The 27,976-nt window shown below is 37.4% G+C and overlaps 1 protein-coding gene across 1 annotated transcript; it reads right to left on the bottom strand.

Moving 5' to 3' along the window:
• Positions 1-17,751: 17,751 nt before the first annotated feature.
• On the bottom strand, positions 17,752-21,677 carry LOC308495644 (ankyrin repeat domain-containing protein 26-like; the record flags this gene model as incomplete). Its single annotated transcript, XM_081080614.1, has 3 exons — positions 21,593-21,677; positions 19,241-20,170; positions 17,752-17,901 (listed from the first exon to the last, which is right to left on the bottom strand). Coding segments are annotated over exons 1-3 (1,092 nt in total), but the record flags the coding sequence as incomplete, so codon positions are not given.
• Between the last annotated feature and the right edge of the window lie 6,299 nt (positions 21,678-27,976).

Genomic DNA, 27,976 nt, shown 5'->3' with positions numbered 1-27,976 from the left:
GAGAGATGCAAATGTCCTGAACTAACTAACATTTTAAAAGTAATTTATTCACTAACATCATTTTCCAAAATTATACTATTTAGTAAGCTTTCATTTCCTATCAATCTCAGGAATCTGCCTGGACAAAAATTATACTTTAGAGGCAAATTAATGAGCTCGATTGATTTTCTCTGACTCTGGACTTACTTGTTTAGTTTGTTTTCCAATGATGTTATAAGTTTTAATTCTTCTAGGTAGAGGTGTTTACATTCTTCCAATTCTATTTTACAAGAAGTTTTCACTTTGAAGAGTTCAGATTCCAGACGTTTAATTCTGAGTTCCATGTCACTTATGGAAGCGCCAACATGGTCATTTAACGGGTGTAGGTTTTTTTGAGATGCTGCTGGTTCCTAAAGCCAACGGAAAGGATACATTTTAAAAATAATTATAAACTGAATAATTACAGTCTATTTGTATTCTTTAGTTTTAAGTCAATGATTTGGACGACAATTTAAATGTGAAAAAAGCTGAAGTTTAAAATATTTATCATCAATACGGAATAAAATAAATCTGAATCATGAAAATATTTTGAATCATCTCATCTAACTATTCCAATAAGAGAATCAATATTAAATTTTAAAAATTGAACAATATGACTGAATATGACCAGCACGATGCTCTAACCATGGAGCCAACTGGCCACCCCACAGATGGAGACATTCTGAAGATGCAGTTTCCAGTTTTGCTTTGAGAGCATCATTCTGAATGAGTAAGATAGTATGATTTCGTTACGAAGGAAGTTGACTGAGAATAGTCTAACCCCAAACCAGTATCAACTTGTGAAATAAACTCAGTTGCCATAAAATGTCATCGATACTGTAGTAGATCCTTAGATTGTGGAAACTTGAATTACTCAGAATGAAGAACAAAGAGAAAAGCACCAGGAGACTCAAAAATGTATCCTTTATTGTCATCGACTTTGCCACACAACATCTGTACTTGATTTTCTACGATTTCCTGAATGATTGGTTCATGTTTTTCTTCTATAAAATGACTGTAAGTCACCTCTGAGTTGATAGTCTCTCACCTGTTCCCCATTTTAACTCTCCATAATTTCTTACGAAGTTGTAGGGAGTTACAAGTAACTCATCTTGAGATAGTTAGGCCTCCGTCAGCTACAAATGTTTCATGGTAATTTGAATTGCTTTCAAGAAGAAATGATTCCCAAGGTTAAGGAGAAATCACATCTCACACTGTGAATGTTTAGTGAGATGATCGCTACATTTTTTTCAACAACAAAAAAGTGTCTTAATTCGATAATGCTATCTTGTAATCCTCTCTTTCCACAATATACAAGAACATCCTAAACAGCAATAATAACAACAAATCTGCTGGGATTGCAGTGATACTGAGTTGGGTAGAACTACTTTCCTGTAGATACAATGCTTATTTGGTAAGATGAGGAGAGTGGATGGATGTAGTGTTTTTAAAACATGGCTACAAATTCTTGACATTTCTCCATGAAATTTCCTCCCTTTTAATATGTGCTGGCCTTAGGAAGTAACTGGATTCTAGTGCATGGAATAGGGCAGAACTGCTGTGAGAATGCTATGCCTGCGGCAGAAAATGTGATACAGCTTCCATCTGACTTTCTCTCGGGAAGCTCGCCCTGAGAACCCAGCCAGCATGTTGTGCAGATGAAGAAGCCCAGGACACACAGTGAGGCCTCCTACAGATGTTCGCGCTGAGACGGCCCCAGTGGGCGTCCCGGCCAAAACCCCGCTTCAACTGCTACACGTGTGTGTAACAGCCTTTAGATGATTCTCATTCGCAGCTTCATGGCAACGCAGCTGATGCCAAGTGGAACAGAAATGAGCTAGTCTCACTGAGCTTCACTCAACTGCATTACTGATGAACAAAACAGATGCTGTTTTGAGCCACTAGCTTTTGAGTTGGTTTCTTGAGCAGCAATGAACAATTGGCATTGATACTGATATTCAAAATGCTGTGAGGCCACAAAGAAAAGCAATCTAAAACCTGTAGGAGTGCCTTTCCACCAGGAGGTAGGTGGAACCCGAAAGGATGTGGAGAAGAATGAGAACGACACCCACAAGAGCCTCCAAGAGACGGTTATTGGGGGCTTGCGGGCCCCTAAAGAGGCTGGCCACAAAGACTTCTCAGCTAGTGAAGAAAATGGGTCTGACATCCGGATGAAAGGGGACTCTTGCTGTGAAGTAACCAAGTAAAATCCATGAGATACATGAGCTAACGAAAGACTTTGAACTGTAAAGGAACCAGGACTTATTGTGTTCAAATGTGTTTCCCATTTACAGCCTCTCCCACATGCCCTGTTGTCAAATCATGCTAAAATAAAGAAATGGCTTCTGAGTGAAGATCAAATTCGCTGTGCTCCCAGGAAGACATGATCTACGGATGAGGACAAGACTGTAAAGCCTTCCTCAAGACTTCGAAAGTGTTAAGGTGGGGCCTTAAATTCCTGGAAGGCTCTTCAGAGGAAAAGAATTTTAAAGGCATGGTCCTACAACAGCTACAGGAAGCCCAAGAGCTTATCTCAAAACAATGTATGACGGTGGCTTTTCTAATGGCACGAACCCCAATAAACTCTCACGCAACTCCAAGTTTTTAGGATAATCAAGTAGCAAAAAACCACCTTGTTACCTTGGACTAATAAAAACCAAGAGAGTGAAAAATAAGAGGAGGCCTGTGGGTCTTAGGCATTTGGGTGGAGGAATGACGCTGAGGGAAGAGCTGCAAGCACAGGTCATTTCTTATGAAAAGGACAGAACAAAGAGCTCACAGGGGACAGCAAAGGGCCATGGAGAAGCATTGGCATGATTAGGACTAAGTCCTAATCAAAGAACGGACAGCACACATCAGGCTGTATTTCAGAATTGCTATGGACCAACGTGCCTTCCACTTTCTATTTCTGCAGGGGAAACTTCAGCAGTCGAGCAGAATGTTGGGTGTGTGGGTGGTAGATAACTTGTCTCTTCCTTTCTCATGTTTTCATATTGAAAGGAATTGTCCTCAAGGGGCTTTATCCTAGAAACCAAAACCCAGACCCTTCATCCCCATTTGCACCAGACTAAGATGGTAAAATCTTAGATTCGGACCTGAGCCTGACGCCATTAAATTGAGACTTGTGGCGAGTATTGTGTAGGGATGAGTGTATTTTCCATGTGGGGGGAATATAAAGAATTGTGGCCAGTGGACAGATCAAGGTGGTTTTTAAATGTGTCCGTAAATTTTGAAATATTCATTGCATAAAACCACTGGAGTATGGGTCAACATTAGTGACTTGCTCCTAATGAACAGAATATGTTGAAAGACATTCCGTGTGAATTCCAAGACTCCTTCACAAAGGGCAACACAGCTCCTGTTGGTTATGTCTCTGAGGATCTGAACCTTGGAATCCAGCCCCGTGTTGTGGGGAGGCTCGGGCCACAATGCGAGCCGGGTGTTCAGGTGTAGGTGTTCCTGCCGTCTGCTCCAGCTAGAGAGCCGACCAACAGTAGGCACCAACTACCGGATACATTGCTGTACAAACTTTCAAATGATTCCAGCCTCCAGCCATCGAGCTGCCCCAATTGGAGCTGAGGGGAACGGAGACAGATGGCCCTGGCCACACTCTTCTTAAGTATGGATCTGTGAGTCAAATAACTGTTGTTTATTTCAACCACTCCATTGGAGAGTTAAGGAAAAAAGAGGCACACCTTCTGGATTAAAAAAAGAGATAATAGTAAAAGTAACTTTTAAGTTATTAATTACAGATATCTTCTTTTATTGCACTTTGCTGTATTGTATTTTGCAACTATGTTTTACAAATTGAAAGCTTTGGACAATCATGCATTTAGCAAGTGTATGAATACCACTTTTCCGACAAAGTAGGATTACGTTTGGCAGTTTAGCAATGAAGTACTTTTTAATTAAGGTATGTACACTGTTTATTTAGACATAATGTTACCACACACTTAATAGACTACAGACTAGTGTAAAATAAATTTATATGCACAATTCTTGTGATTCACTTTATTGGGTTACTAGTGTATTGCTGTGGTTGGAACCAAATCTGCAATATCTCCGAGGTATGCCTTTAGTCTCCTTTATAGTGGAATCTAAGTAATGTGGAGATTGACTTATTAATGACACACAATGCTAAAGAGAAGAAGCAGTGAATACAAGAAAGGCATAAGAAGTTTCTCAAGGGTTCCCTTCAATGACAGCTAGGCAGGTAGGCATCTTTAGAAGCTTCCCTCAACGTACAGGATTAGGAAGACTGGCAAGGAGACATATGATTTCTAGTATGATAGTTGTAAAACTAGAAATAGCCAGTTAATAACCAAAATCAAACCTTTTTCCTGATTTCCATTCCCTAAAATTCTAAAAGAGATAGGCAGCTTTCAATATTTATTCATCAATCTAGTACTCAATCTTCACTTCCTTTTCCTCGCTGAGGAAATGGAGTGCAGTATGGAATCATTTTTAATCTCAGTAGTAAAACAATCATAGTGTCCTCTGGCACTATTTAAATACAATCTCTCCTTTACCGTACTTCAAGCTTGTTTGTATGGGAAGGGAAGACCATGTCTTCTGTATCTTATACCGAAATGCTTCTCCGTATCACACAAAAAGGCTTTGACATTTCATAATTCACATCACGAATCTATTATTTGTTTCTGATTAATTACTTCCTGAATTTTAACAGCTGTACTCTTGAAATGTTTTCTTTGGATGGGATGAAATATTTATTCCATTAATTATATATGAGGCTAAAGGTACAACTATGCATCTCAATGTGTTTCTGAGAATGTAGGATCTATGCCAAGAACAAGATTGGCACCAGTGTTTCAGAAAAGAACCGGGTCAAACAGAATCTACTTTTCAATTGCAAGATGATGGATTAGAGAGATTTCTAAGAAGGAAAGCAGATGGTCCAGGTTTCATCTTCTCCTTCCTAGACAGTGAAATCTATGGAAGAGGCTATGGATTAGGAGATAGACAAAATGAAGAAAGTTGTCCACCAAGTATCAGATCCTATTACCGACATTTGATGGAAATGGGAGTGAAAGGGAGGCACTGGGTTAAAGATTAATGTTTTGAATGAAGAAAACAAAAGAAATGAGTCGACTTTGTAAGCCTAATATCCCATCATGTCATAAGGTCACCAAGGTCTGCGGGCCACAGGCTCCATCCAGAAGCAAAACATCTCCACAGAAGTGGAATTAAAGGTAGTCCCCTACATTGACATTTTATTATTCCATAAGGCATCTGGTAATATGCAAGATGACTGGGGAAGTGTTCTCATAACATTTGATTTGGTAATGGCGTAAGGACAGATCTATAGATCAATGAATCAAAATTAAGGATCCGAAAATTAACCTCATATGTAGAGCCGAGTGATTTTTGACAAGGGTGCTAAAAAATCCAATTGGATGTGAATAGTCTTTTGAGCAAATGATACTGGGTCAACTGGATATCCACATGCAAAAGAAAAAATTAGAGCTCTACATCATACCAGATATAAAAATTATCTCAAAATGTAAAAGCTAAAATTATAAAAGCTTAGAAGAAAGCATAGGTATATGTCTTCATGAAAGAGTTCGTAATTGAGTGTTTAAAAAAATAGATTAACTGGACTCCATTAAAATAAAATGTTTCTGTGCTTTAAAGGATACCATTGAAAGACTAAAAAGGCAAGCTAATGAAAGGGAGAAATATTTGAAAATCCTATATCTCATAAGCGATTTGTATCCAGGATATATAAAGAACTCTTACAATTCAACAAGAAAGAGACAGTGCAATTTTAAAAGGGCAAAGGAATCGAAACAACAGTTTTTCAAAGAAGTTATACAAATGGATAATAAGCATGGGAAAAGATTGCTCAGCATCATTAGTCATCAGAAAAAACTACATCAAAACCACAATATGGAGCAGCGAGTTCACTAGTGGTTCCCTAGGGCTAAGAAGAGTGGGAAGGGCAGACTGGCACACGGTGAAGGCTAACAGCACACAGATACTTTCCAGGGTGATGAAAATGTTGTAAAACTGATTGTGATGATGACTGCATAAAGCTTTGAATACACTAAAAGTCACTGCACTGCATACTTTAAATGATGGAACTGCATGCTATGTTCATTATATCTCAATGAAGATTGGAGCCAGTGCTTTGGGGTCATGCAACGGTGTCCTTCTTGGCTTTAGATCACTAGCCAGGGTTGAGACATAGGAGTGGTAACAGTATGCCCTTTTATAGAAAAATGATATAGAAAATAAGCTATATTTTTCACTGCTTGAGTCTGTACAATTAAGAGAGAAATCAATATTGTACTGCTCAAAGCATTGAGTGGTTTATATTTCCCCAAATTAAGTGATTTCTGGGTCCCAAACGGATTACAAATTACCTTCTGTTTTAACCTAGTCATCTGAATAGCCATTTCAGATTGATTGGGTTCTAAATCTCCAAGGAAACTAACCTGTCCATTTTGACTGTCATGTAGCATCCTTGTATTCTGAAAGAGGGTCTTCAGTCTGCAGAATTGTAGAAAACGAGTAAGTCAAATTCTTTAAGAGTAAATGTTTAGTAATTATTTAAAGAGATGATATGTCTATCATACAAAATAAACAAATCTATAAATTATGATCCTCTCCTATTTGTTCCAGTATAAGAGTTTGAAAGCATACTAATTAAATTATAATCTTAGGTAAGTAACATAAAACAATTGTGATACATATGATACAGACTTCATATTGTAAAAATGTAAGGCTCTTATAATTAAAGTATTATTAATATCCACTTAAGATTGTTAGTATCAAACATATTAAATATCAGCTATAAACCAGAGATTAGTATCCAAGGTGAAGAAGAAAAGTATAATATATGTGGATGTTTTGAAAAGACACCAAAATACCATTCGGTGCCTACTGACCACAGTCTACCAGAAGAAAAGAAAGTACGTACCAACAAGAGATCATTCAAAATAGAAAGAGAAATCGGAAAGAAAAATCTGAAGTCTGAGTGGAGGGGAAAGGAAAGGGGCAGGGCTTTAGAAGAAAGGAAATTGGAGAGATAATGTGTCACAGTCTCTTCGAGTCTGTTTTACGAAGAGATCTTTGCTAGCACAAAGTTAACAAAATGAGAAGAATACAAAACAATGCAGAGAAAGACAGTGACATGGGAGAAAAAACACTGAGGAGAATCAGAGAAAAAACTTCATTCAGTAAGCAGCAAGTAAACAGAAAGCAAGCCACGTGCGGGCTTCCCAGACGTTGGGAAAGATTCCATTATTATCTGAGTGAGATGATTACTCATCTCATTCTTTTTTAAGTCATACATATGGTTTGGTATGTATGACATATTTTATAACTGAAAAAAAAGTAGAAAGAACATAGAAGCCAAATCAATAACAATTCTGATGTTGTTAAACAATACCACAGATAGGTTTTTAGACATTAAACTGTTAGAATGCTGAAGGGAAGAACACTACCAAAAGAAGGAAAGATCACCAAAGAGAGCACAGACATCCTGCAGAAATAAAGATTCAAGGGAGACCAGGAAGAGTGCAGTTGACAGTATATGCAAAAGACACGGTCATTATAGTTTTAGGAATCATTCAAGAGTAGGTATAATATTTTGGCATTCACACAAGTTTGTGCTGTGAGTTTCTGATGTAAATTCGTAAGTAGGATAACTTGTTTAATTATGAAAATTACAGGTATGAAATACATTTGTACTTAGGTTTTCATAAAGTAAGAATTATAATGAAATAGTAATTAATGGTTGACATGATCTGAAATATTAAAACCTTACCTGGTAACCTCTGTCTCTAATTCATCATTTTTCTTCTTTTGTTGATTCATATTATATTGCAGAGATTCTAACTTCTCATAGTACTTTAATTGTTCCTTTTCATCCTCAGACTTTGAAAAACATTTTTAAAGAAAGTTAATTTTAAAAATCTAGAGACTCACTCTTCTTTCTTTAAAATATGATTCCTCATGAGCTCATGAGTAATATGTGTACACAGGTGTATAAAATGTAGTTGTAGACCTGATGCCAATAAGGACAGAGTTCAAAAACAATGACATTTCTTAAAGCAGCTGAAATGGATTTTACAGTGTCATCATTGGTTTCCTGGAATTTAAATTGCCAAACTTTCTTAAAAACAGAGGCTTTTACATGTAAAAATACTAAGTGTTAAAGAATAGATTTAAATAGTGGTTCTCTTTACATTTTAGTTTCAAGAAATGCTCCCAGAGACATTTTCATCAACATTTCAAGATTTTACAGGGTTTATGGAATCACATTTTCGTATGATAATCTTTGAAAACTTCCTGTGCAGTCCCCCTTACATTGTGATAATCTGACATGAGCATCAGATGAAGACTCTCATTCGCTGTAAGCGTTCTTCCATAGGTTTCAATTTCTCCTTTTCTAGTAAATATTTTTCTCTTTAAAGTTTATCTTCTCTATATTATGTAAAAACATAACTTTTTCTTGATTCCTGTAACTTTTTCTGTCATCCTGTTTTTCTCCTTAGACTCTAACCCTCTTTAATATGTGGTCTCATCCCCAGGTCCATATTTTCGCCACTTAATCTCTTCTTTTACATGAGAGCCTGACTTTCTGTCCTTATAATTGCGCGAAAACATTTTTCAGGGTCATCTCTTTTAGTCCTTGTCCTGCTTTACTTCTCAGCAGCAACTGATAAGGATGCCCACACCCTTTCTATAGTCTTCTCAGCCCAACTCATCTCTAAACAGCAGTCCTGGTGGTCAGGCCTTGACCCTTTTCTCTTCCTCTTTTTAAATGCTCTCAGTTCCTTACATCCCAGTGCTTCAAACCACATTCCCTCATCTACAGTGGCAGCCTTGACCCCTTTACTGAGGTCATCTGTACTTTCCTTTTTCCCCTGGAGCTCCTCATAGACAGTGTCCCTCAACCACACACTCATACACCATGACTTGCTGTGGATCAGCTCATCTGGTACATTTCATGGGGATTCTTATCACTGTGACTGTGAACATAGCGTTATTTTCAGATCTTGGCAGCTCCTCACCCTTAGGATGTTGACCAGCATACTTTGTCCTGTTTTTCTCTCAGAATGCATACGTTTTTCATAAGGTTCACATTATCTACTATTCGCCTTTCCATTTTTGTTTGCTCTATTGAATAACTTCCTATTCCTTGGGACCTGACCTGACCTATGGAAGTGTTCTGAAATTCCTTTCGCAAGTACACTCCACCATCTTGTTTGAAGGCTTAAGTCAGTTGGAGCTATCCTTTCTTCCCAGTCCAGATGCTTCCTCTCACATTGTGTGAATCAAATATCTTAACCCAGGTACTATCTCACCTGGGGGGCTATTGATCGAATTCGTTGAAACCTGTCGTAATTAAACTTTTGATTTACAGGGTAGACCTTATGGTGGCTGATAATTCTGTCGAGATCCTAATTACTTCCCCTAGGAACCTATCGTCCCTCATTATTTTGGTATAAGCTTCATCAGTTTTGGGTGTGCTTACAAATTTTTCAATTTTTTGACATTCAATATTATTTTATATTAATTTTAGGTGTACAGCATAGTGGTTAGAATTTAAGTAATTTAACAAATTGATTCCCCTGACTCATCCAGTACCCACCTGGCACTATACATAGTTATTGTCATAGTATTAACTATATTCCCTATGCTTTACATTACATCCCCGTGACTATTTAGTAACTACCAATTTGTACTTTTTAACCCCTTCACCTTTTCCACCCTGCTCCTAACTCCTCTCCCACCTATCACCCTAAATTACCTAGTACTCATCTGATGCCATGTGTTGTTATTGCAATATCATTAATACATTCCTTGTACTATACCCTGGATCCCCATGACTACTTTGTAACAACCAATTTGTACTTTTTAATCTCTCCCCTTTTAACCCACTTCACAAACCCCCTTCCAGCTGGCAACCAACAAAATGTTCTTTGTATGTATGAACTTTTTTCTGTTTGTTTGTTCTGTTCTTCAATTCCACTTAGAAGCACAGTCACAGTGCATCTTTCTCGGTCTGACACACTCCACTCAGCACTGTACCCTCCAGGTCCATCCACACCGCCACAGATGGCCAGAGCCCATTTCCTTCTGTGGCCAAGCAATATTCCATTGCATACATGTATCATCTCTTCTTTATCCATTCATCCATTGATAGGCTGCATGCCCATCTTGGCCATTGTAAAGAATCCTGCAGTGAACATATTGATGTACACATCGCCTCGAATTGGCATTTTTCGGTTTCTTTGGATAAATTCTCTGAAGTGGGATATCTGGGTCATTCTTCAACTCTTGTGATAGCCTTTGTTTAAAAGTCTATATTGTGTGATACAAGTATTGCTCCCTCGGCTTTTTAAATTTTATTTTGTTTTCATGAAATATCCCTTTATTTTCAGTCTCTGTGTCTTTTGATCTGAAGCAAGTCTGTTGTAGGGAGCATATGTAAGGATCGTATTTTCTTATCCTTTCAGCCACCCTGTGTTTTGATTGGAGAATTTAATCTATTTACACATAAAGTAATTGTGCATAGATATGTAGTTACTGCTATTTTATGATTGATATTTTTGTTCTTCCTTTTTTGTTACTTTTAAAGAAGTCCCTCTAATATTCCTTGTAATACTGGTTTGGTACTGATGAACTCCTTCAGTTTTTTTTTTTTTTTTCCTCCAGAAAGCTCTTGATCTGTCCTATGATACTAAATTATAGCTTTGCTGGGTAAAGAAATCTTAGTTGTAGGCATGTCTTTCATCACTTTGAATATTTTGTGCCAATCCCTTCTGGCCTACAAAGTTGCTCTTGAGAAATCACCTGCTAGTCTTATGGGTGCTCCTTTACAGGTTACTAACCGCTTTTTTCTTGCTGTTTTAAAAAGTCTTTATTTGCCTATAAACTTTGGCATTTAATTATGACGTATCTTGGTATGGGCCTGTTTGGGCTCATCTTCTTTGAAATTCTGGGCTTATATGTCCATTTCCTTTACCAAGTTAGGGAAGTTCTCAGTCATTATCAAGTACATTTCGAATTCCTTCATTTCTTCTTCTCGTAGTACCCCATATGATAATGTTGGTATGCTTGACATTCTCAGAGGTCCCTTAAACTGTCCTCATATTTTGGATTCTTTTTGCTGTTCTGACTGGGTATTCTCTGCTACCGTATCTTCTAAATCACTCATTCGATTCTCTGCTTCATCTAGTCAGTTTTCATTCCCTCTAAGACATTCGCTTTTTCAGTTATTTTATTCTTTACTTATGACTGGTTCATTTTTATGTTTTCTATCTTCATTTTTATGTTTCCTATGTCTTAGTGGAAGTTCTTCTTGAGGTCCCTGAGCATCCTAATAACCAGTGTTTTGAACTCTGCATCTGATAGATTGCTTGTCTCTATCTTGCTCAGTATTTTTCTGGCGGTTTCTTCTGTTCTTTTAGTTGGCATGTTTCTTTGACTCCCCATGTTGGCTCCCTCCTTCTGAATGTTTCTGTGTATGAGGTAGGACTGCTGTGTCTCCCAGGCCTATCTGAGTGGCCTTATATAGTAGGTGTCCTGTGGGGCCGTGCGGCACAGCCTCCTTGTTACCCAGAGCCGGGGGCGGCAGCTCTGCCCCTTGTGTGAGTTCTCTGTGCTCTCCTGTTGTAGTGCAGCCTTGGCTGCTGTTTGCATGTCAATGGGAGGGATTGATGCTCAGACTGTGTGGTTGTGAGGACTGACCACGACTACAGTGGAGGAGCTGTTTTTGCAGGGGCTGCCCCTATAGAGCAGGATTTGCTTTAGCAGGGCACTGGTGTCTGCCCTGTGTACACTTTGGTTGTGTCTTTCTGGGAGGCACCAGAGCGGTGATGCTCCTGCTCTGTCCAAAGATGGCCACCAGGTATGTCAGCCCTAGGGACTCCTAGAAGTGGCCCACCCCCAGGCCTAGTTCAGCCGCAGCCTATGTCCTGCAGAGGGCCACCTAGCTTGACCACAAAGCAGGATGCAGATGGCGCCACCTGCACCGGCTTTGGAGGTGCCTCAAGAGTTCCAGTTATGAACCATAGCCAGCTTCCATTAGTGCCATCTTGGGTCTACACAGCAAGAAGTAAAGGACAGCTGAGGCCACATAACGCTTGTTTAGGTTTTGTGAACCTTTGAGAGATTTTAGGCAAGTCTGCAGCATGAGCCAAGACAGGATGTTTTTTTTTTTGGAAAAGTCACTGGAAGAAGCTTGGGTTGGCTCTCAAGTTAGGTGGGGCAGGTTCTCAGGGAATCACCAGGGTGGGTGGACAGTGTTAGCCAGGTTGATGTAGACTCAAGAGATGGAGGCCGTCTATGTCTCACACTGCAACAGGTGATGGATCAGTACAGAAACAATGGATTCCACAAGCACCTCTGTGTGGGAAGAAGCTCCCCTCCAGCCATCACCCTAAAGGCAAAAAACTTAGTTCCTCCCCTTATATCCCTGAACTACTGCCCAGTGTTAGAGTTCAGGGCAAATGAATCTGTCAGTTAGTAAGCCCATTCCAAGCCCTATAAAAGAATCAACTGGGACTCTAGCCACCCTTTTCATCTCACCCAACCAGAATGACCAGTGGTTTCCACAGCCAGAAGCTATGGGGACATCTCTCTCTAGCATTGGAATCCTGGGCTAGGATGCCTGGTGTGGAGCTGGGACGTCTCACACCCCTAGTGGACCTCGACAAGCAAGATATCCCTCTAGACTTCTGACAGTCGCACAAGGGTCTGGCATCAGCTCGTTCTGTTTTTCTGCTCCTCCTACCAGTCTCGAGGTGACTTCTTCTGTATGTCCCTAGAGGTAGGACGACTTTGGTTGAGCTAGACTTCAGGTGATGCTCAGTGATGATTGTTCTGTAGTTTAGTTGTAATTTTGATGTGGTCGTGAGAGGAGGCAAGCATGGCATTTACCTACTCTGCTATCTTGACCACAAATCCCCAATTTTTCAATTTTTGATGCCTTAATATAATAGATTTCTCTATAAAGCTGTGATGTGACAACTCATGGAACTCACATTCATGTAAGACTCCTTATCAACACATTATCATGTCACTCATATGAAAAGTATGTTAGCAACATAATGTGACTTAATTGACAAGAAGTCTAGACAAAAATTTTTTTTCAAAGTTTCTTTGGCCACAAGAAGGACCATCAGAACAATCTTCTGTTTCCCTTGATGGGCATGACTGTCTAATGAAATTGCTTAGACCTGGCTACTGTGACTGAAAGACACCAGCTGGAAGGTACATCTATGTCATTGGTCCACCTCAGGGGTCACAATGCGATCTTATGATGAGAAATCCTAGGGAGCCTCTCCTACAGAGGACAGGAGGATGGCAGAGGAATGTTGCTCTGCTTAGGAAAGATAGTGACACGTTTTTCACTGTCCATCAGGAAATTGTCATCCTGGATGACACATCAATCTTTTCTGACATCGAACTGTTCAATCTTTAAAAGCGTATGATTAACTCAAGTGAGTGGAAAAAGATTAGTTTCTAAACTTGCAAAGCTAGAAGCACTATGTTACTATGTAAGGACTTGATTGGGCATTCATTTCTACTTTTACACTGGCATCTCTTTTCTTTTTCAAAATCCAACAAGGAGAAAAGTATATTCTTTTCAGGAAACATTTGCCTAATGACCCAGTATTCGTTAATGATGAAGAAAACAAATTAGAACATTAAAAGTAATTCATTCTCCAAATCTCACTAAAGGGTTTAGATTTCAAGGGAAATTTAGAATTCTGGATCAAATCATTACTCAAATGCCTGGACTCAAACAGATATTTGTAGTCCGATGTTTGTGGCAGCATAAATAGCAATAGCCAACAGTTGGAAAAACCCAAATGTTGGACAAACGAAAGGATAATTGAAACATGGTGTATGTCAAATGTTGCCTTTAGACTATCACAATCTTTTTCTATAAAAATCTTACTACAAAAATCATTAATTTTATGAACTGAGATTTCTTTCTCTGTGGAGAGGAATTACGTTACTCCCAGCAAGTAGTATCAACATGAATACAGTACTTTTATTAATGAGACTGTTCTTATTGTCTAAAATATCCTTATATGGTACTATGACAGACATAGAAATTCCTTTGCAGTATGACAGAAATGAAGAGATTCACTTACCAAACTTGTACCTGACAGGTGCCTGTGAAGTTGTTCGATTATGCCCATTAGCTTTTGAATTATCAGTATTAGGTCAGTATTTTCAGCTTCAAGCCTAAAGTGAATATTTTGACATAATTATTCTCACACATTGACTTTAAAGCATACCACATAATCACTGAACAAATATCTATGGTGCAACTACATAAAATCTTACAATTTGAAAAGCGCATGATTTGGCAATTGTGCTATTTTTCTAGTTGTGAATTTTGCATAATGTGCAAAATTAGAGATAATGTACACAAATTATTCTTTTCAAGGTAGCTCAAAGCTGACATTTTGACCCAGCTTCACACTCATGTGTTTATTGTTATAACTGATCTAATGGTCATACTACACTACACATCTGCTTTATAAATACTCAAGTTATTTTCTGTGCTGCTTTAACTTATACTTTTGCACGTGATCTTGCATCTTCTCAGTGCATCGTGCATCCTCTGGATGTCGAGCTCCTGCTTCTTGCAGCTAAAATAAAGAAAAAGTTATGTTTACTGATGATCTATGACATCTGACAATTAAGTTCGCAAACCTGTTGCAATGATGTTGCTCCCCTTTTTTTATATATATGTGAGGGACTGTTCATTATGAATTTCTACCAACTGGACACACAGTTAACCAAGTTTACTCTTTGGAATTGCTTAAAAGATTGTGTGAAAAAGTTAAGACGACCTGAACTTTTAGCCAACGACTCATTGCTCTTGCATCACGACAATGCACCAGCTCACAGGGCACTGTGTCTGAGGGAGTTTTTAGCCTGTAAACAAATAACTGTATTGCAATACCCTCCCTACTCACCTGATCTGGTCCCCAGTGACTAAATATGTCATTATCCAAAGATAAAGAAAATATGGAAAGGAAGACTATTTGATGACATTCAGGACATCAAGGGTAATATGATGACAGCAATGATGGCCATTCCAGAAAAAGAGTTCCAGAAGTGCTTTGAACTGTGAACTAGGCGGTGGCATTGGTGCAGAGCTTCCCAAAGGGAGCTTTGTGACCGCAGTGATAGTCAGCAACGAGGTATGGAGCACTTTTTCTTGAATGAGTTCTCACAATTATCATACCTTGTGGTACAAATACCCAAGAAATCAAACATACTGTATTCCAAGCATCCCATCAACTCTAATTTTAAATATTCACATAAGTGAATTACCAGGCTAGTCCAGTGATTATGAAAGTTAACAGGCTACTCTTGGGGGCAGTCAGATAGTCATGGAATAGTTTGAGGGGCAGTAACTAAATAAGAGCCCAAATGCCTGGGTTTTTATCCCAAGTCCACCAGTTATTAGCTGGGTGACCTTGAGCAAAATACTTAAATTTTTTGGGTCTCAGTTTCTTCATGTATAAAATGAGACAATAGTGGCATCTACCTCACTGGGATATTGGGAAGATTAAATTAGGGAACATATGTAATAGAAAAGGACATGGCACACAGTAAAATCAAAGGGTTTGCAGTTAGCATTATTGTTGCTGTATTTTAGGTTCTAATAAAATTTGATATTTTACACAGATGGGATGCGAATGGAAGTGGTCTCTTACACCAGTTACACTGAAATCATTCATCAAACTATCAGCAATGTCAAAAAATGGGGAGCATTAAGCCCAGAATATAACCCCAGTACTAAAATCCTTTTACCAATTCCAAGAGCCAACAGTACATTTTCTCTGCTTGTAATAATGTATACGTTCCTATGTACACTCAGTGTAGTCCATAATGAGTATGGACTACAATGCAAATACCACCTCCTGGATTGAGCATACAATTTATATGACCGTGAGAGGCAGGGTAAAGCCACTGATATGGAAATAACGGACTCTAGTGCTAAAGCCAACTTTCCAAATCAATTCCTTCCCAGCAACTGGTTCTGTGGGGATGTGTCAGAACTCAGAGGAGCAGATGGAAGCAGCACGCTCTGGCAGATCAGAAAAGCCGTCCTCCGAGCTGTAGTTAGAATGTGCTATCGACCTGTACACCCTGGCTGGCTGCAGACAGGAAGGGCTGGCTCCCTTTTATTTTAGTTTTTTATTTTTATGGACAGGGGGAACATGAGCATTTCACTGAACAATTTTCTATTGGAGATGTGCTTTCAGTTTTATATATAATTGTGAGAAATATTTTCAGAATAAAAGTTTAATTATATCAATGTCTCCAAGGGGAAGTATTGGTTTGGTATAAAATATTTAATTTTATCCTAACAACTGTTGAAGAAAACATTTTCAATTTATGCAAGGATAGGTGCCATCACATCAAATACTATTTCCCCTTAGACAAACTTATACTTAGAAAGACAGAATTCTCTCTCATGAAAAATTGAAACTATGTCAAATTTAGGGCTTGATTGCTCTGCACAGACTATCCGACAAGTGCTGAGGAACACGGGTTCAATGAGAGTTCAAACAGTCAGAGAAAGCTTCATGGAGAGGCCAGATTGGGAGCCAGAAATCCGGGGGCAGGGAAATCAAAACACTGGCTCCCACCATAACTTGTAAACTCGTGTTCATAGCAGAATTATTAACAGCCAAAAAGTGGAAACAACACAAAGTTCCATCAGCTGATGAATGGGTAAGTATTTTGTCCACAAGGTGAAGCAACATTGGGCAATAGGAAGAAATAGCTCACAACTGATGTGTGCTACAACACGGTGGAACCCTGGAAACGTGATGTTACGTGAAAGAAGCGAGTCACAAGGGACCTCACATCGTGTGATTCCATTTACATGAAATATCCAAAGTAGGCAAATCTACAGAGACAGAAAGTAGATTGGTGGTTGCCTGAGGCTGGGAGAGACAGGAAGATAGGGTGACAGCTAAGGGATGTGGGGTTTCTTTTGGGGGTAATGGAAATGTTCTATAATTGTGGTGATAGTTCCACATCTCTCTGAATGTAACAAGAGATATTGAATTGTATATTTTAAATGGTGAAATATGATATGGGGATTGCATCCCAATGAAGATTAAAAAACACACAAATATAGTGAATCTGGATTATTTTCTTAATTCTCTATTGTGGGTGTGCATACTATAATGATCAACATATTTCTACACTTTTACAATATTTCAAAAATGAAAACAAAATGAAGGAAATGCCTACTTCAACTGGTTTGTATACTGAACTTTCTGTACAAGTTAGTTTGAAGTCCATGAAATATATACCAATGCTGTAACCATTTACAAAAGTGATGATAAGAAATAAGACAAATTTCTGAATCGTTCTAGTAAGCATTATCTTCTGATTTTAAATGGCTGCTTCATCCTGGTAATGGAGATATCACTACAAAATATTGTTTAGTAGGAAGAAAGTCTCTCGATTTCTATGAGGAATGCTGCCTATTTCTCAACGTTACCAAGGGTATAGATATAAGAAAAAACATACGTTGCAAATAGCAGGATGGAAGCCAGAGTTTAAGGAAGAAGTGCATTATAAAGATAATAAAATTATAATAAATTAATTACACCGAAAACACAAAAGAAAGCTGCCCTTGAAAATCAGGGTCTTAAAACACTTTATATTAATCAACTATAGATGAACTGTTGACAGGTTACATTTCACACATACCTGACTCCTGATATGCTCTAATGTCTTGAAATCCTGTGTCTCAGCTTCTGAATTCATACGGTAACGTGATCTATCCTCCAGTGAAGCCTCTGACATAGACAGTTTTTTTGTGGAGTCAGGTAGCTCTTGTTGAAATCGTCTCCCAAGCATCTAGAAAGATGATTCTGTTAGTGATCTTATAATCACATCTATTAAATTATGTTAAAATTTGCTAACTCTAACATATTAATATAATATGTAACTCGAAAAAGATCACCCCATGCATCAGTTCACCTTGTTTTCTTCTTTTGGACACAATTCTGTCTACTGAATCTGGGTAACACACAGAAGGTGTTATCCTGCTGCCCACTCACTATTACGAAGGTTACTTGAACAACAGATTCAGCCCCACTCTCCACTTCCCCTGATGAAGCCGCAGAGCTTAACAATCTACTGACATCTCAAGGGGAAATTGGTATGTCGGTGGGACTAGCGGTCGTCAAGTATACATTGTGGAATGTTTTCCCCCTTTTTTTATCACAGGCTTAAATTGACTTCACAGGTCCTCACATATGCAGTCCACTGCTCACAACCTTCCAACAGATTCCTGTATCTTAGAAGAAAAGCAAACTCATTCCAGTGGTCTTCATGGCCTGGACCTCCCTTCCTGCTACACATGAATCCTGCCTCCCCTCACTCGTCTGAAAATGGAGACCCAGTGCCAAATTAATAAATCAGAGACTGCTAAATTCTCTTTGAAATGGACAAACTTATGTCCAAATGATAGTAAATGGGCCTTGCGATGAGAAAAATGAATTTGTAAAAATATTCAAGGACAATTATAGATAGCAATGGGAAGATTAAATCAAGTAGAGTTTTGATAAAACTCCTCACATTTGTCCCAAATTATGATTTAATGAAAAATTAGCTGCCTTTAAAGAGGTCACAGGTCCTAAGAATACATTATTTGAGACTGAAATAGTTCCAATTTATATCAAATTGACATGAATAAAAACAAAATTATACCAACTAAAATGTGGAAGAAACTACTGAGGGAAAGGGACAGCATCTACACTTCAGTTCATGTGGGAAATCTAGAATTAACTCTCTAGGTAATCCACTTAATTGAACCTCTATCTCTAAAAACTCAGTTTGCATAGGAGCATTTCCATTTATCTGCTTCATAATGGTATTACAATGTGGTAACAGAAAGATGAAAATTATTATTGTAGCAGTATAAGACTAAATCATTCATATCAATATGTATCTAATAACAATTTATACCTTAAAATTTCATAGTCAACACAATGCCTTTACTCAAAGTAAAGCACCTCACAGGTCTAAGTTTTGTTTGCTGGATACAATGTATGCTTTTAAGCTGTTAGAGCAAATACATTTGTAATCTATATATTTTTAATATTCTGCTAGATTCAACATTTAGCCATCATCAAATATTTGAACATTGAATTTTCTTTCAGGAAATGTGAAAACTATCTTTCTGGATACTTACCTCTCTTTCTGATTTATCGTTTTCATACTGGCACATTCTTCCTTTCAAGTGATTCAATTTGCTGACTAACTCCTTAGGGCTCTCTTTCACCACTGGATCTTGTTTTTCACATTCAGCTTGACGCACTGTTCTAAGCCCCTGAAGCTGCTCTTCAATATTCATTCCTGACTTTTCATTATTGTCACTTTTGTGGAATGCATCATCCAGTTGCCTTCGAAGAAGCATGTTTCCACTCTGTAGGTCAGATCTTTCCTCCTTTAGGGATTCCAGCTTTCCAGTATACGGGTTCAATTTTTCTGGTTCCCTTTGATTCATGTGTTCAATTTCCTCCTCTTGACACTGAGTTTGGTTTAGGTCTTTCAGTACAGGTTCAGAAACCAATGTCCTTTCTCTGACATCATATCTTGCGTGAGGGAGCTCAGTGTCTAAGCTATTGGATTTACTTCCAGCTTTAGGAAGTTGCTGAGAATGAATCTCACTGTTTTCTTTTAGGTTACACATAGCAAACCCGATGTTGTCCACGAAATGCAAGCATTTATCTCTTAATTCCTGGAAAGAATTTTGTAGGGGTCTTAATTGCTTACTAAACTCATGATGATGGTCGGATTCCGCTTCTGTTTTCAATCTTTCTTTGCTTTGTCTTTCATTCTCCAGTTGAGAGTTCAGCATTGTATTCTCAGCTGTTGGGACATTAAGCTGTCTGTTATATTCAAATACTGTTTCTGTTAGCGTTTCGTCATTCTGTTTTATTGTCTTTTGAAGACGGTCCTTCTTTTCTTTTACATTTGCAGTGTCCTCAAAGTATTTTTTTTCCATTTCCTGCTTCTGAGTTATGAGTGTGTCCCTTTGTAGTCTTAGTATGGCGATTTCATCCTGCAACACGTGATTTTCATGCAACATGTCTTTTGCTTTTTCGTAACTCTCAGAATCCTAAGTAAAACAAAGGAGACTTGTAGCTAGCACTCAATGAAATGACATATCATGATATCCTCTGAAATTAAAGAAGAACCTAAGTGTTTATATAATGAAAAGGTTGCAGTACGTGGATATCCCACTGTAAAAATACAATGCTGAATCCAAACCTCCAACTTTATACGAGCATAAATTCCCCAAAGTTAAAAAAATAATAATATAAGATGCTGAATCCATGAAAGTGAAAAAGAGAATTTTAAAATCATCAGAGAATTTTAAGAGTCTCAGAACTGGAAAGGCAGCAAACCCAGAAGGCATCAAATAGAAGATTAAGAAGTCTGACTACATTTTAAAATAGAGGTCACCGTGTGAATATACACCTATCCCACAGTAAGAGTATTCACTCTGCATACATTTGGACTGATTACATTTCCTAGAATTTTTTTTCCCAAGAATACTCAAAAGATATTCTACTTTTCTAATATTTTCAGAGTCAGTTGTAAGATGAAATCTACTAATCACTGATAAATCTAGGCATTACGCTAAGCACTTCTTTATACATCAATGAACTCTTCGTTATCACAATTTCAAATAGAATGATTACAAAGATGAGCAAGTTCAGGATTTTTTCCCAGGACTTTGGACTCTACAATAGGGTGCTTGCTGCTCTTCTAGTGTAAATATATAAATTCAAAAGAAGCCTTAGATTTCAAAAAAAACTCAGGGTAAATAGGCTAAAAATTATAGAGCTCTTCTTAGAAAATAGAAAATTATTGTTAGAAAATATTTGCTGCTGCTTAAGTGTTGTTTCCTTTTCATAATGTTTAAAGGAGAAATAAATGAGAAATAGGGGAAAACACACTGACTTCTTTGAATAAAACACTCACCAATAAATTATCACTAAGTATGCATCATGGCATACAATTTTCTTCAAAAGTTCCTAGCACTGAAATAGGACTCTACTTGGAACAAATTGTTCCTTTTCTCAAAAGTAGGAGAATGAGATCTAAAAGATGGTCTCTGCACTGGCTATACTTCTACTCCTTAAAAACAGCGGAAGTGAAAACTGACCTCTCTACTAATACAGCAAGGGGATGAAATCACTGCCTCAAATTGAAACTTCTGTTATTAGTAACAATAGTTTTGAGATTGTAGAAAGCTCATCGATCCCTGTAAAAAGTATTGAAAACCTCCCCTTTAGATGACACATTGGGAACGTCACTACTTGACTGTTGGACATAAAAGGATTTCAATCAAGAATATCATTTATTGCAATGGACCAAAAATGTCACTCTCCCTAAAATACACACACACACACACACACACACACACACACACACACACACACACTTTTAAAATCCTCTACAATTCCCATATGTACAACATTGGTTTTTAAAATATGTACATACACACATATTTGAAAATGACTAAACAAAATACCTCAGAATTCATTTTCTTAAGATTTATTTCTGTCTCCTTTTGTTGTTGAAGGCAATTGGTCAGAACTGTGTCATGTAATATTTTGTTGTCCTGTTCTCGGGAAAGTGGCCTCTGAGTGTTGTTTTCCTCTTGTACAACCTAGAGAATCGAATATGAACAAAGAAAAATTAGAATATAACTAAAATTTAACTGTTAAAAATCTTAATCTACGTTTACTTACTCCCAAATTATCGGACTTTAATTAGAAAGTGAAAAATAACTTGCCTTAGTCTAAATTAGAAGAAAAACATGAATCCGCAAAACTAATTTTGTCACTGTTTGAACTAAACAATTGGTTATATGTTAAATCCACCCAAAAAATGAAACAGTAGATGATTTTTAATGTCACAGAGGCTTTCTCATTTAAAATAGTTCACCTCACCATGTCTTAAATAGTGAGCCCCTACAGTGAATTTAAGAATATCTTTTAAAGATTAATAACTGGAGAATAGGCAAACTTTAATTAGAAGCCCACATCATTAACATCAATCAGTAAGAGAAGTAAATTCCTAAATATTAATTCACATTATACACTATGAGTGTTACACATCGTGTTATACATTGATATAATTATCTGTTGCATCCAATTCTAACTTATTCAATACCCACTAGTAAGAGCAGACAAAAAATTAAATCATATTTACTGATTTCCTACACTGAAAGAAAAGATATTAGAAAGTTACTGTTTGTGTCCTAACAACCAAAGGTCCCATCCTGAGAAGATGTGATTCTCTTAAAAAGCAGTTGAGTTGAGTGCATGACCCCATTCTCTCCCTGAATGTAGACGCAGAGTCCATTACACAGAGGTCACAAGGAAGAATCCATCTCTAACCTTGGCCTTAGTGACCAGCCATACGGAACTGCACATTTTGAACCCCTGAAAATCATGACTCCTTTCACGTGAGCCTGAATCAGTGGCCATCATTTTTACATGGTTCATAATTTCAACTGTCTCATCATGTGATTCAGTATTTGATGTTACTTTCTTTTTTATTTAAGGGAGTTATAAAAATTAAAGGAGCAAACAACATTCAGGACTTTATTATTATTTTTTTTGCCTCAATCCAAAGATAAAGTTGAGCTATGAATATCTATAGATTCTAACAACATTTTAAGTTTTGTAACTAGTTCAAATGTTATAAATATCATTCAGTTATGACCTTTTGACTCTAAAAGGCTAGCATGGAAGGTAATTTCAATTGGACTCTATTATATTATTAAAGCACAGAAAACCATATTATACTAGAAATTTAAAATTAAATTTCACATACATGTGTGTAGTTCTTTTCGTTTCCATCAAGCCTCGCTTGTCCTTCCTCTGATGTCATTCCTAGGTGTTGTCCTGCTGACAAATCTATGTATTAGTTAAAACGAACTACTTAGAACAATTAGATAAAAGCTATAATCTTTATAAATACAGAAAATAACATCTTATCAACTGAGACTTCAAATTAAGCGTCATCTTTTCCTGAATATTTACTTTACTTAAGAAATACTTCTAATTAGCTAACACTTCTAATTAGCTAACAAACCATTTGGGAAATATGAGATGTCACAAAGTGAAAGGCATACAAACATGTCAAAAATTCATCCACAAATTCATTCAATGAACATCGATAGAAAAACAATCAGAAAAAAACCCTACAATTTAGAAATGCAGTACAAACACATCGAGTTGCACTATATACTCTGTTCTCTACCTCGTAATATACCTTTTGAACAACACCCTAAGATTCAACTGCAATGTCATTCATTGTTTCCGGAATGACTTACTTCTGATGCATTTATCAGTGTACACCCTTCCTTATATCTGAAATGTTTTCCTCTACTATTCTGAAAATTTCTTTTCACCTTTGAGGATTCAGCACTGGGGTTTAAGGAAGAAGACAGAGAAGAGGAGACAGACTGCGGACACAGCTGAGATTCCCATCACTGCTGGGAAAGTCAATTCTAAAATATATAAAGCCATAGAAAATCCAAGAAATATTTGATTGTTGGTTTCGGAAGGTGCTTTTTCATTTACAATACATACAGTTTTAACTGATACTTTTGAATTCAGAATATAAAACTAAAGCTAAGAAACTATGTTTTGTTTCACTAGGCAACCTTTAGATCTTTATGAAGTTTTCCCATCTGGTCCTAATGTTCTAAGTATAATTCTGCTGCCCACTCCCCAGAGTATGCTAAATACTAGCCTAAAGGAAATCACGCTTTCACCTCATTCTCTTTCTTATTTCCATATGTTATTGTGGTTCAGGAAGAATGCCAATGTCTTGCTAAAAGTCATTCTGTTTGGCTGTTAAGTTCCATAAACAGAGTAAACATGAAGTAGATTTTGCCACAAAATGACTATTGGAAAGTCAGAACTACGATCAACCTACATAGAGGTGGGCTAGAGTTGAACACTTTCTGTTTCTTTATTTCCTTCTTTGCTTTCTCTGTTTTCTGGTAGCTGTGATTCACTCAAGTCATGGAGCCTATAATTACATAACAGAAACACACCTACAATCTGAGTCTCTAGTTTATCTATTACGGTCATCTGTCCAAACTCTGTGGATGCTGACAGAGTTTTGCTCATGGAGTGTGATGCAAATGGCCTTTTATCACCAACTTTCCAATCCCTGCATCTTTGACCAGTTTCATGATTGGAGGTCAAAGAAGTAGAATCCCAATCTGAATTCTGGGATTAAGTTTTCATTTATCAGGATGTAAAAATAACACAAAGTTGACTATCTTGTAAAACTTCCTTTTTCAGAGAAGCAGTCACACGTCCTCTTTTCCCCCAAACACACTATTCCTTCAGAATACATTTTATTTTAGGTGTCCTACACTTGCCATTTACATAGGTAAGTTTAATTAACTATTGTCACGCAGCAATTTCTATTACATAATGTGTTTCCAATTAAATATTTCCTTCTTAATAGTTAAGATGGTGCAGGGTATGCTTTTTTTTGTTACTGTCAAAAGTTATGTGTAACCACTTAAGTTTAAATATGCATGACAAACATGGGTTTACAAAAACTTTTAATGAATCGTACTACTTCAAATAAGAAACTATTTATTATAAGAAAATGGTCTTTTCTAAATGCTCCAATATCTTCAGAATTCGTTTTTAAACCTTAGATAAATAGATATTCATATGACAAATTACAGTCCTGGGCGACCTTATTGTTTCCAAGGAAAAATGGGATCAAACTGGGTCCCCATGAGCTCCAAAGAGTACAGGGCACCATGAGACAGAAAACAAATACATAACAAAACATTTTCCTTTTGCTTTTTAAACACAATCTCAGCTTAAATCTATGAGACAAGTGAAAGAAAACCACAACAACTGTAGAAGTGAAGCTTTAAAGCCTCTTTTATCACTTCACATCCAGGAAGCCCGTACATCATTTAAAACGGTGGTTTCCAATGTCATGTGAGAATCCGTGAAGTCCCAAGGTCTGTCAGTCGAGGGGCCCGAAAAGGTCAAAGCTATTTTCACAGAAAGACTGAATGTCATTTGCCATTTTCACTCTCATTCTCTTCTAAGTGTACAGTAGAGTTTTCCACAGCCGTGATATCACAGCTCTGATGGTGACATCATAGCTCTATGGTTACTGGGTCGTAGCTCCAATGGCTCACGCAATGCATGACTGTGTGTGCTCGTATTTTAAATTGTTCAGTTTTTATTTCTAATATTGTAACTTTCTATGGAGACTACCGACTTAAAAATATTCTTTGGAATTCTCAATAATTTTTAATAGCATAAAAGCATCCCAAGGCACAAAAGCTTCAGAATGCCTTTTTTCAAAGATTGTGTCTACCAAATATTCATTATCATTAATTACTTCTCCCATTTTTAATAATCGAAGACACCATAGGCGCACGTACACACATAGCCAGTGTCTGCTCAGCAGAACATCTGGTTGGCTTAAGACCATCAGTGTCACAACACTAAGAGGAAGTAAAGTTAAAACACAAATGACATGGTAGCAACTGAGGCTTACTTGGGTAAACGTCAAAATTCAAATGACCATTTGAAACGCTGGAAGTATCTTCCAGTTTGATTATTAACCTCTGAGAACCCCTATTAAGTACAGGGGTTCCAAACTGGGACATTTAGGATATCGAAACAAGAGGAGAAACATTTTAGTGAAGTCACCCTTTTAAAATCTTGTTTTCTTATTCCTGTCGATGTCTTTTTTCTCAAACATCGATACCAACAATGACATCACGTTGTTTATGTGAAATACTTCAATTAAATTTGTAACAAAGGAAAGTAAGTCTGAATAGAAGACTGTGAGCACGTCAAATGTCCTTGCGTACTCCTTCCCAAAATTAAATTGGTATTACACAGTGTACCTGGTCTGAAGGGTTGCACATCGTCCATTCCTACAGCTCTGTTAGGAACAGGATCTTCCACTTCAATGCTCGGCTGAAGGGGTTAGGAAACAAGATGATTAGTAATTAATGGACACTTCACACCATCTCTAGTTAATAATTCAGGATGAAAATGTTAAAGTTATCACCTCCAAGAAAAGGATTTTTTGAAAAATATGTGTTTAAGCATATATTAGGTTCGTGCAAACGTAATTGCAGATTTGCAATTTTTTTTAACCTTTTAAACCTCAATTACTTTCACAACAACCTAATACTTTGATAAGTGTACTTGATATAACTGTTAAATATTTCTAATGACATTTGTTTTTTAGTGTTAAAACAAGATACTTGCTTGACATGGTAAGAACCCTTGGTGTATGTCCAGTTGAGTTTAGACAGAACATTTTAGAACCTACTTCATCTATGTCAACAAGAGCTAGGAAAAACCGAACTCTTATTTGACAAAAAATTTGATAGAAAAACATGATTGAACCAAGTGGCAAAGAGATAAGAAAAACTTTTCATTAAATTGTGTTTCAATAAATGATAGGGAAAATGTTATATATAGTTATGCAACTTTTCCAAAAAGTATAATAATTTCTAATCAGGGAAAAATAAGAACATTTATTTATTATAGTCATCTGAAATGTACCAGACACTTACTATGCACATTTTATTTCTTTTCCACCCAAAACAACAAATATGAAAACAGTTTGATGATGGTTACCCCACTTCCTGCTTGGTGGCCATTCGAAGACATTAGAATGAAATGATGAACAGATGTGATCCATTGTTGTCTCTGCCCAGCAGGTTTTGCTCCTAGATCTTCACATGACTGGCTCCTTCTCATGCTTCACTTGGCCGTTTTTGTCACCCTCAGAAAGATCTTTCCTGACCACCGAAACTGCACTCCCACTCCTATTCCAACTACAACCGTGCCCCCCCCATGACAATATTCTCTAACCCAGCATTCTCCATTCTCTTTAAATGACCCAGATATAGTGACTTACAATGGACTGTTGTTCACTTGTTTTTCTGCTCCTACAGCTACAGCTGAACCCCTGAACTTCCCCATTCAGTGTCTAACTGCCCAGCACAAAGCTGGTATCTAACTAGAAATTTACTCAAGGTGAAACACTGAGCTCGCACCAACAGAGCCTCAAGTACCGAAACACTACACATCTACAGGGTATCGCCTATCACAGTCTCCTGAAGTTTAGCATCCCCCAGATTGGAAATCCACATGCCCCTTCTAACTTTTCCACTCTATTCTTGACACTACTGCCATTTGATTGTCCTTCAGGTTTACAGAAAGTGTCCTCACCATTTAGTAAGTCACTACGGCCCACTGTGATCATTGATTTTATATTTCTATAGCTCCCTTTACACTTCGCAAAGTGTTTTCACATTTGTTACCACATTAGTTCATTCCACATACTGAAAGGTAGGCATAAGTACCATTACGACAAATGAGGTCACTGACATCCGACAGGTTAAAAAGAAGTTTCCCCAAGATCCCACAGCTAGTAAGTGACCGATCCAGGATTCTAGTGTGTTCTTATCGTCAAACACAGTGTCTATACCAGTAGGCAGCCGCTGCCTATATCAGAAGATCACACCTTTCTTATATCTTTCCATAGCTGTCATCTCACATTGGCTCATCATTACATTGTACTTCTAGTACTACGAGTACGGTCGCCATCAAGTTACTCAATGCTTGCTATTTTAACTGAACACGACAGTTGTTACATATTAAAGCAGCACTCAGCCAAATTGTTGTTAGTGTAATCCAACATATTATTAGTATTCACCAGGCTTTTCCTACTGTAGAAAATGTCCTTGCGGACCTATTTGACAATACAAATATAATGATACTTTGATATCCCAGACATTATGTTTCCTAGTTCCAAGTTACAAACAAACCCTACTATCCAAATTCTTTCTGAATTTCATTAGGATATTTACACATCCACAAAAACCACA

The sequence above is a fragment of the Rhinolophus hipposideros genome, assembly GCF_964194185.1.
Source record: "Rhinolophus hipposideros genome assembly, contig: HAP1_SCAFFOLD_46, whole genome shotgun sequence".
Lineage (NCBI taxonomy): Eukaryota > Metazoa > Chordata > Mammalia > Chiroptera > Rhinolophidae > Rhinolophus > Rhinolophus hipposideros.
Note: the sequence above shows the minus strand (reverse complement) of the source record. Positions and strands in the feature narration are given on the sequence as shown.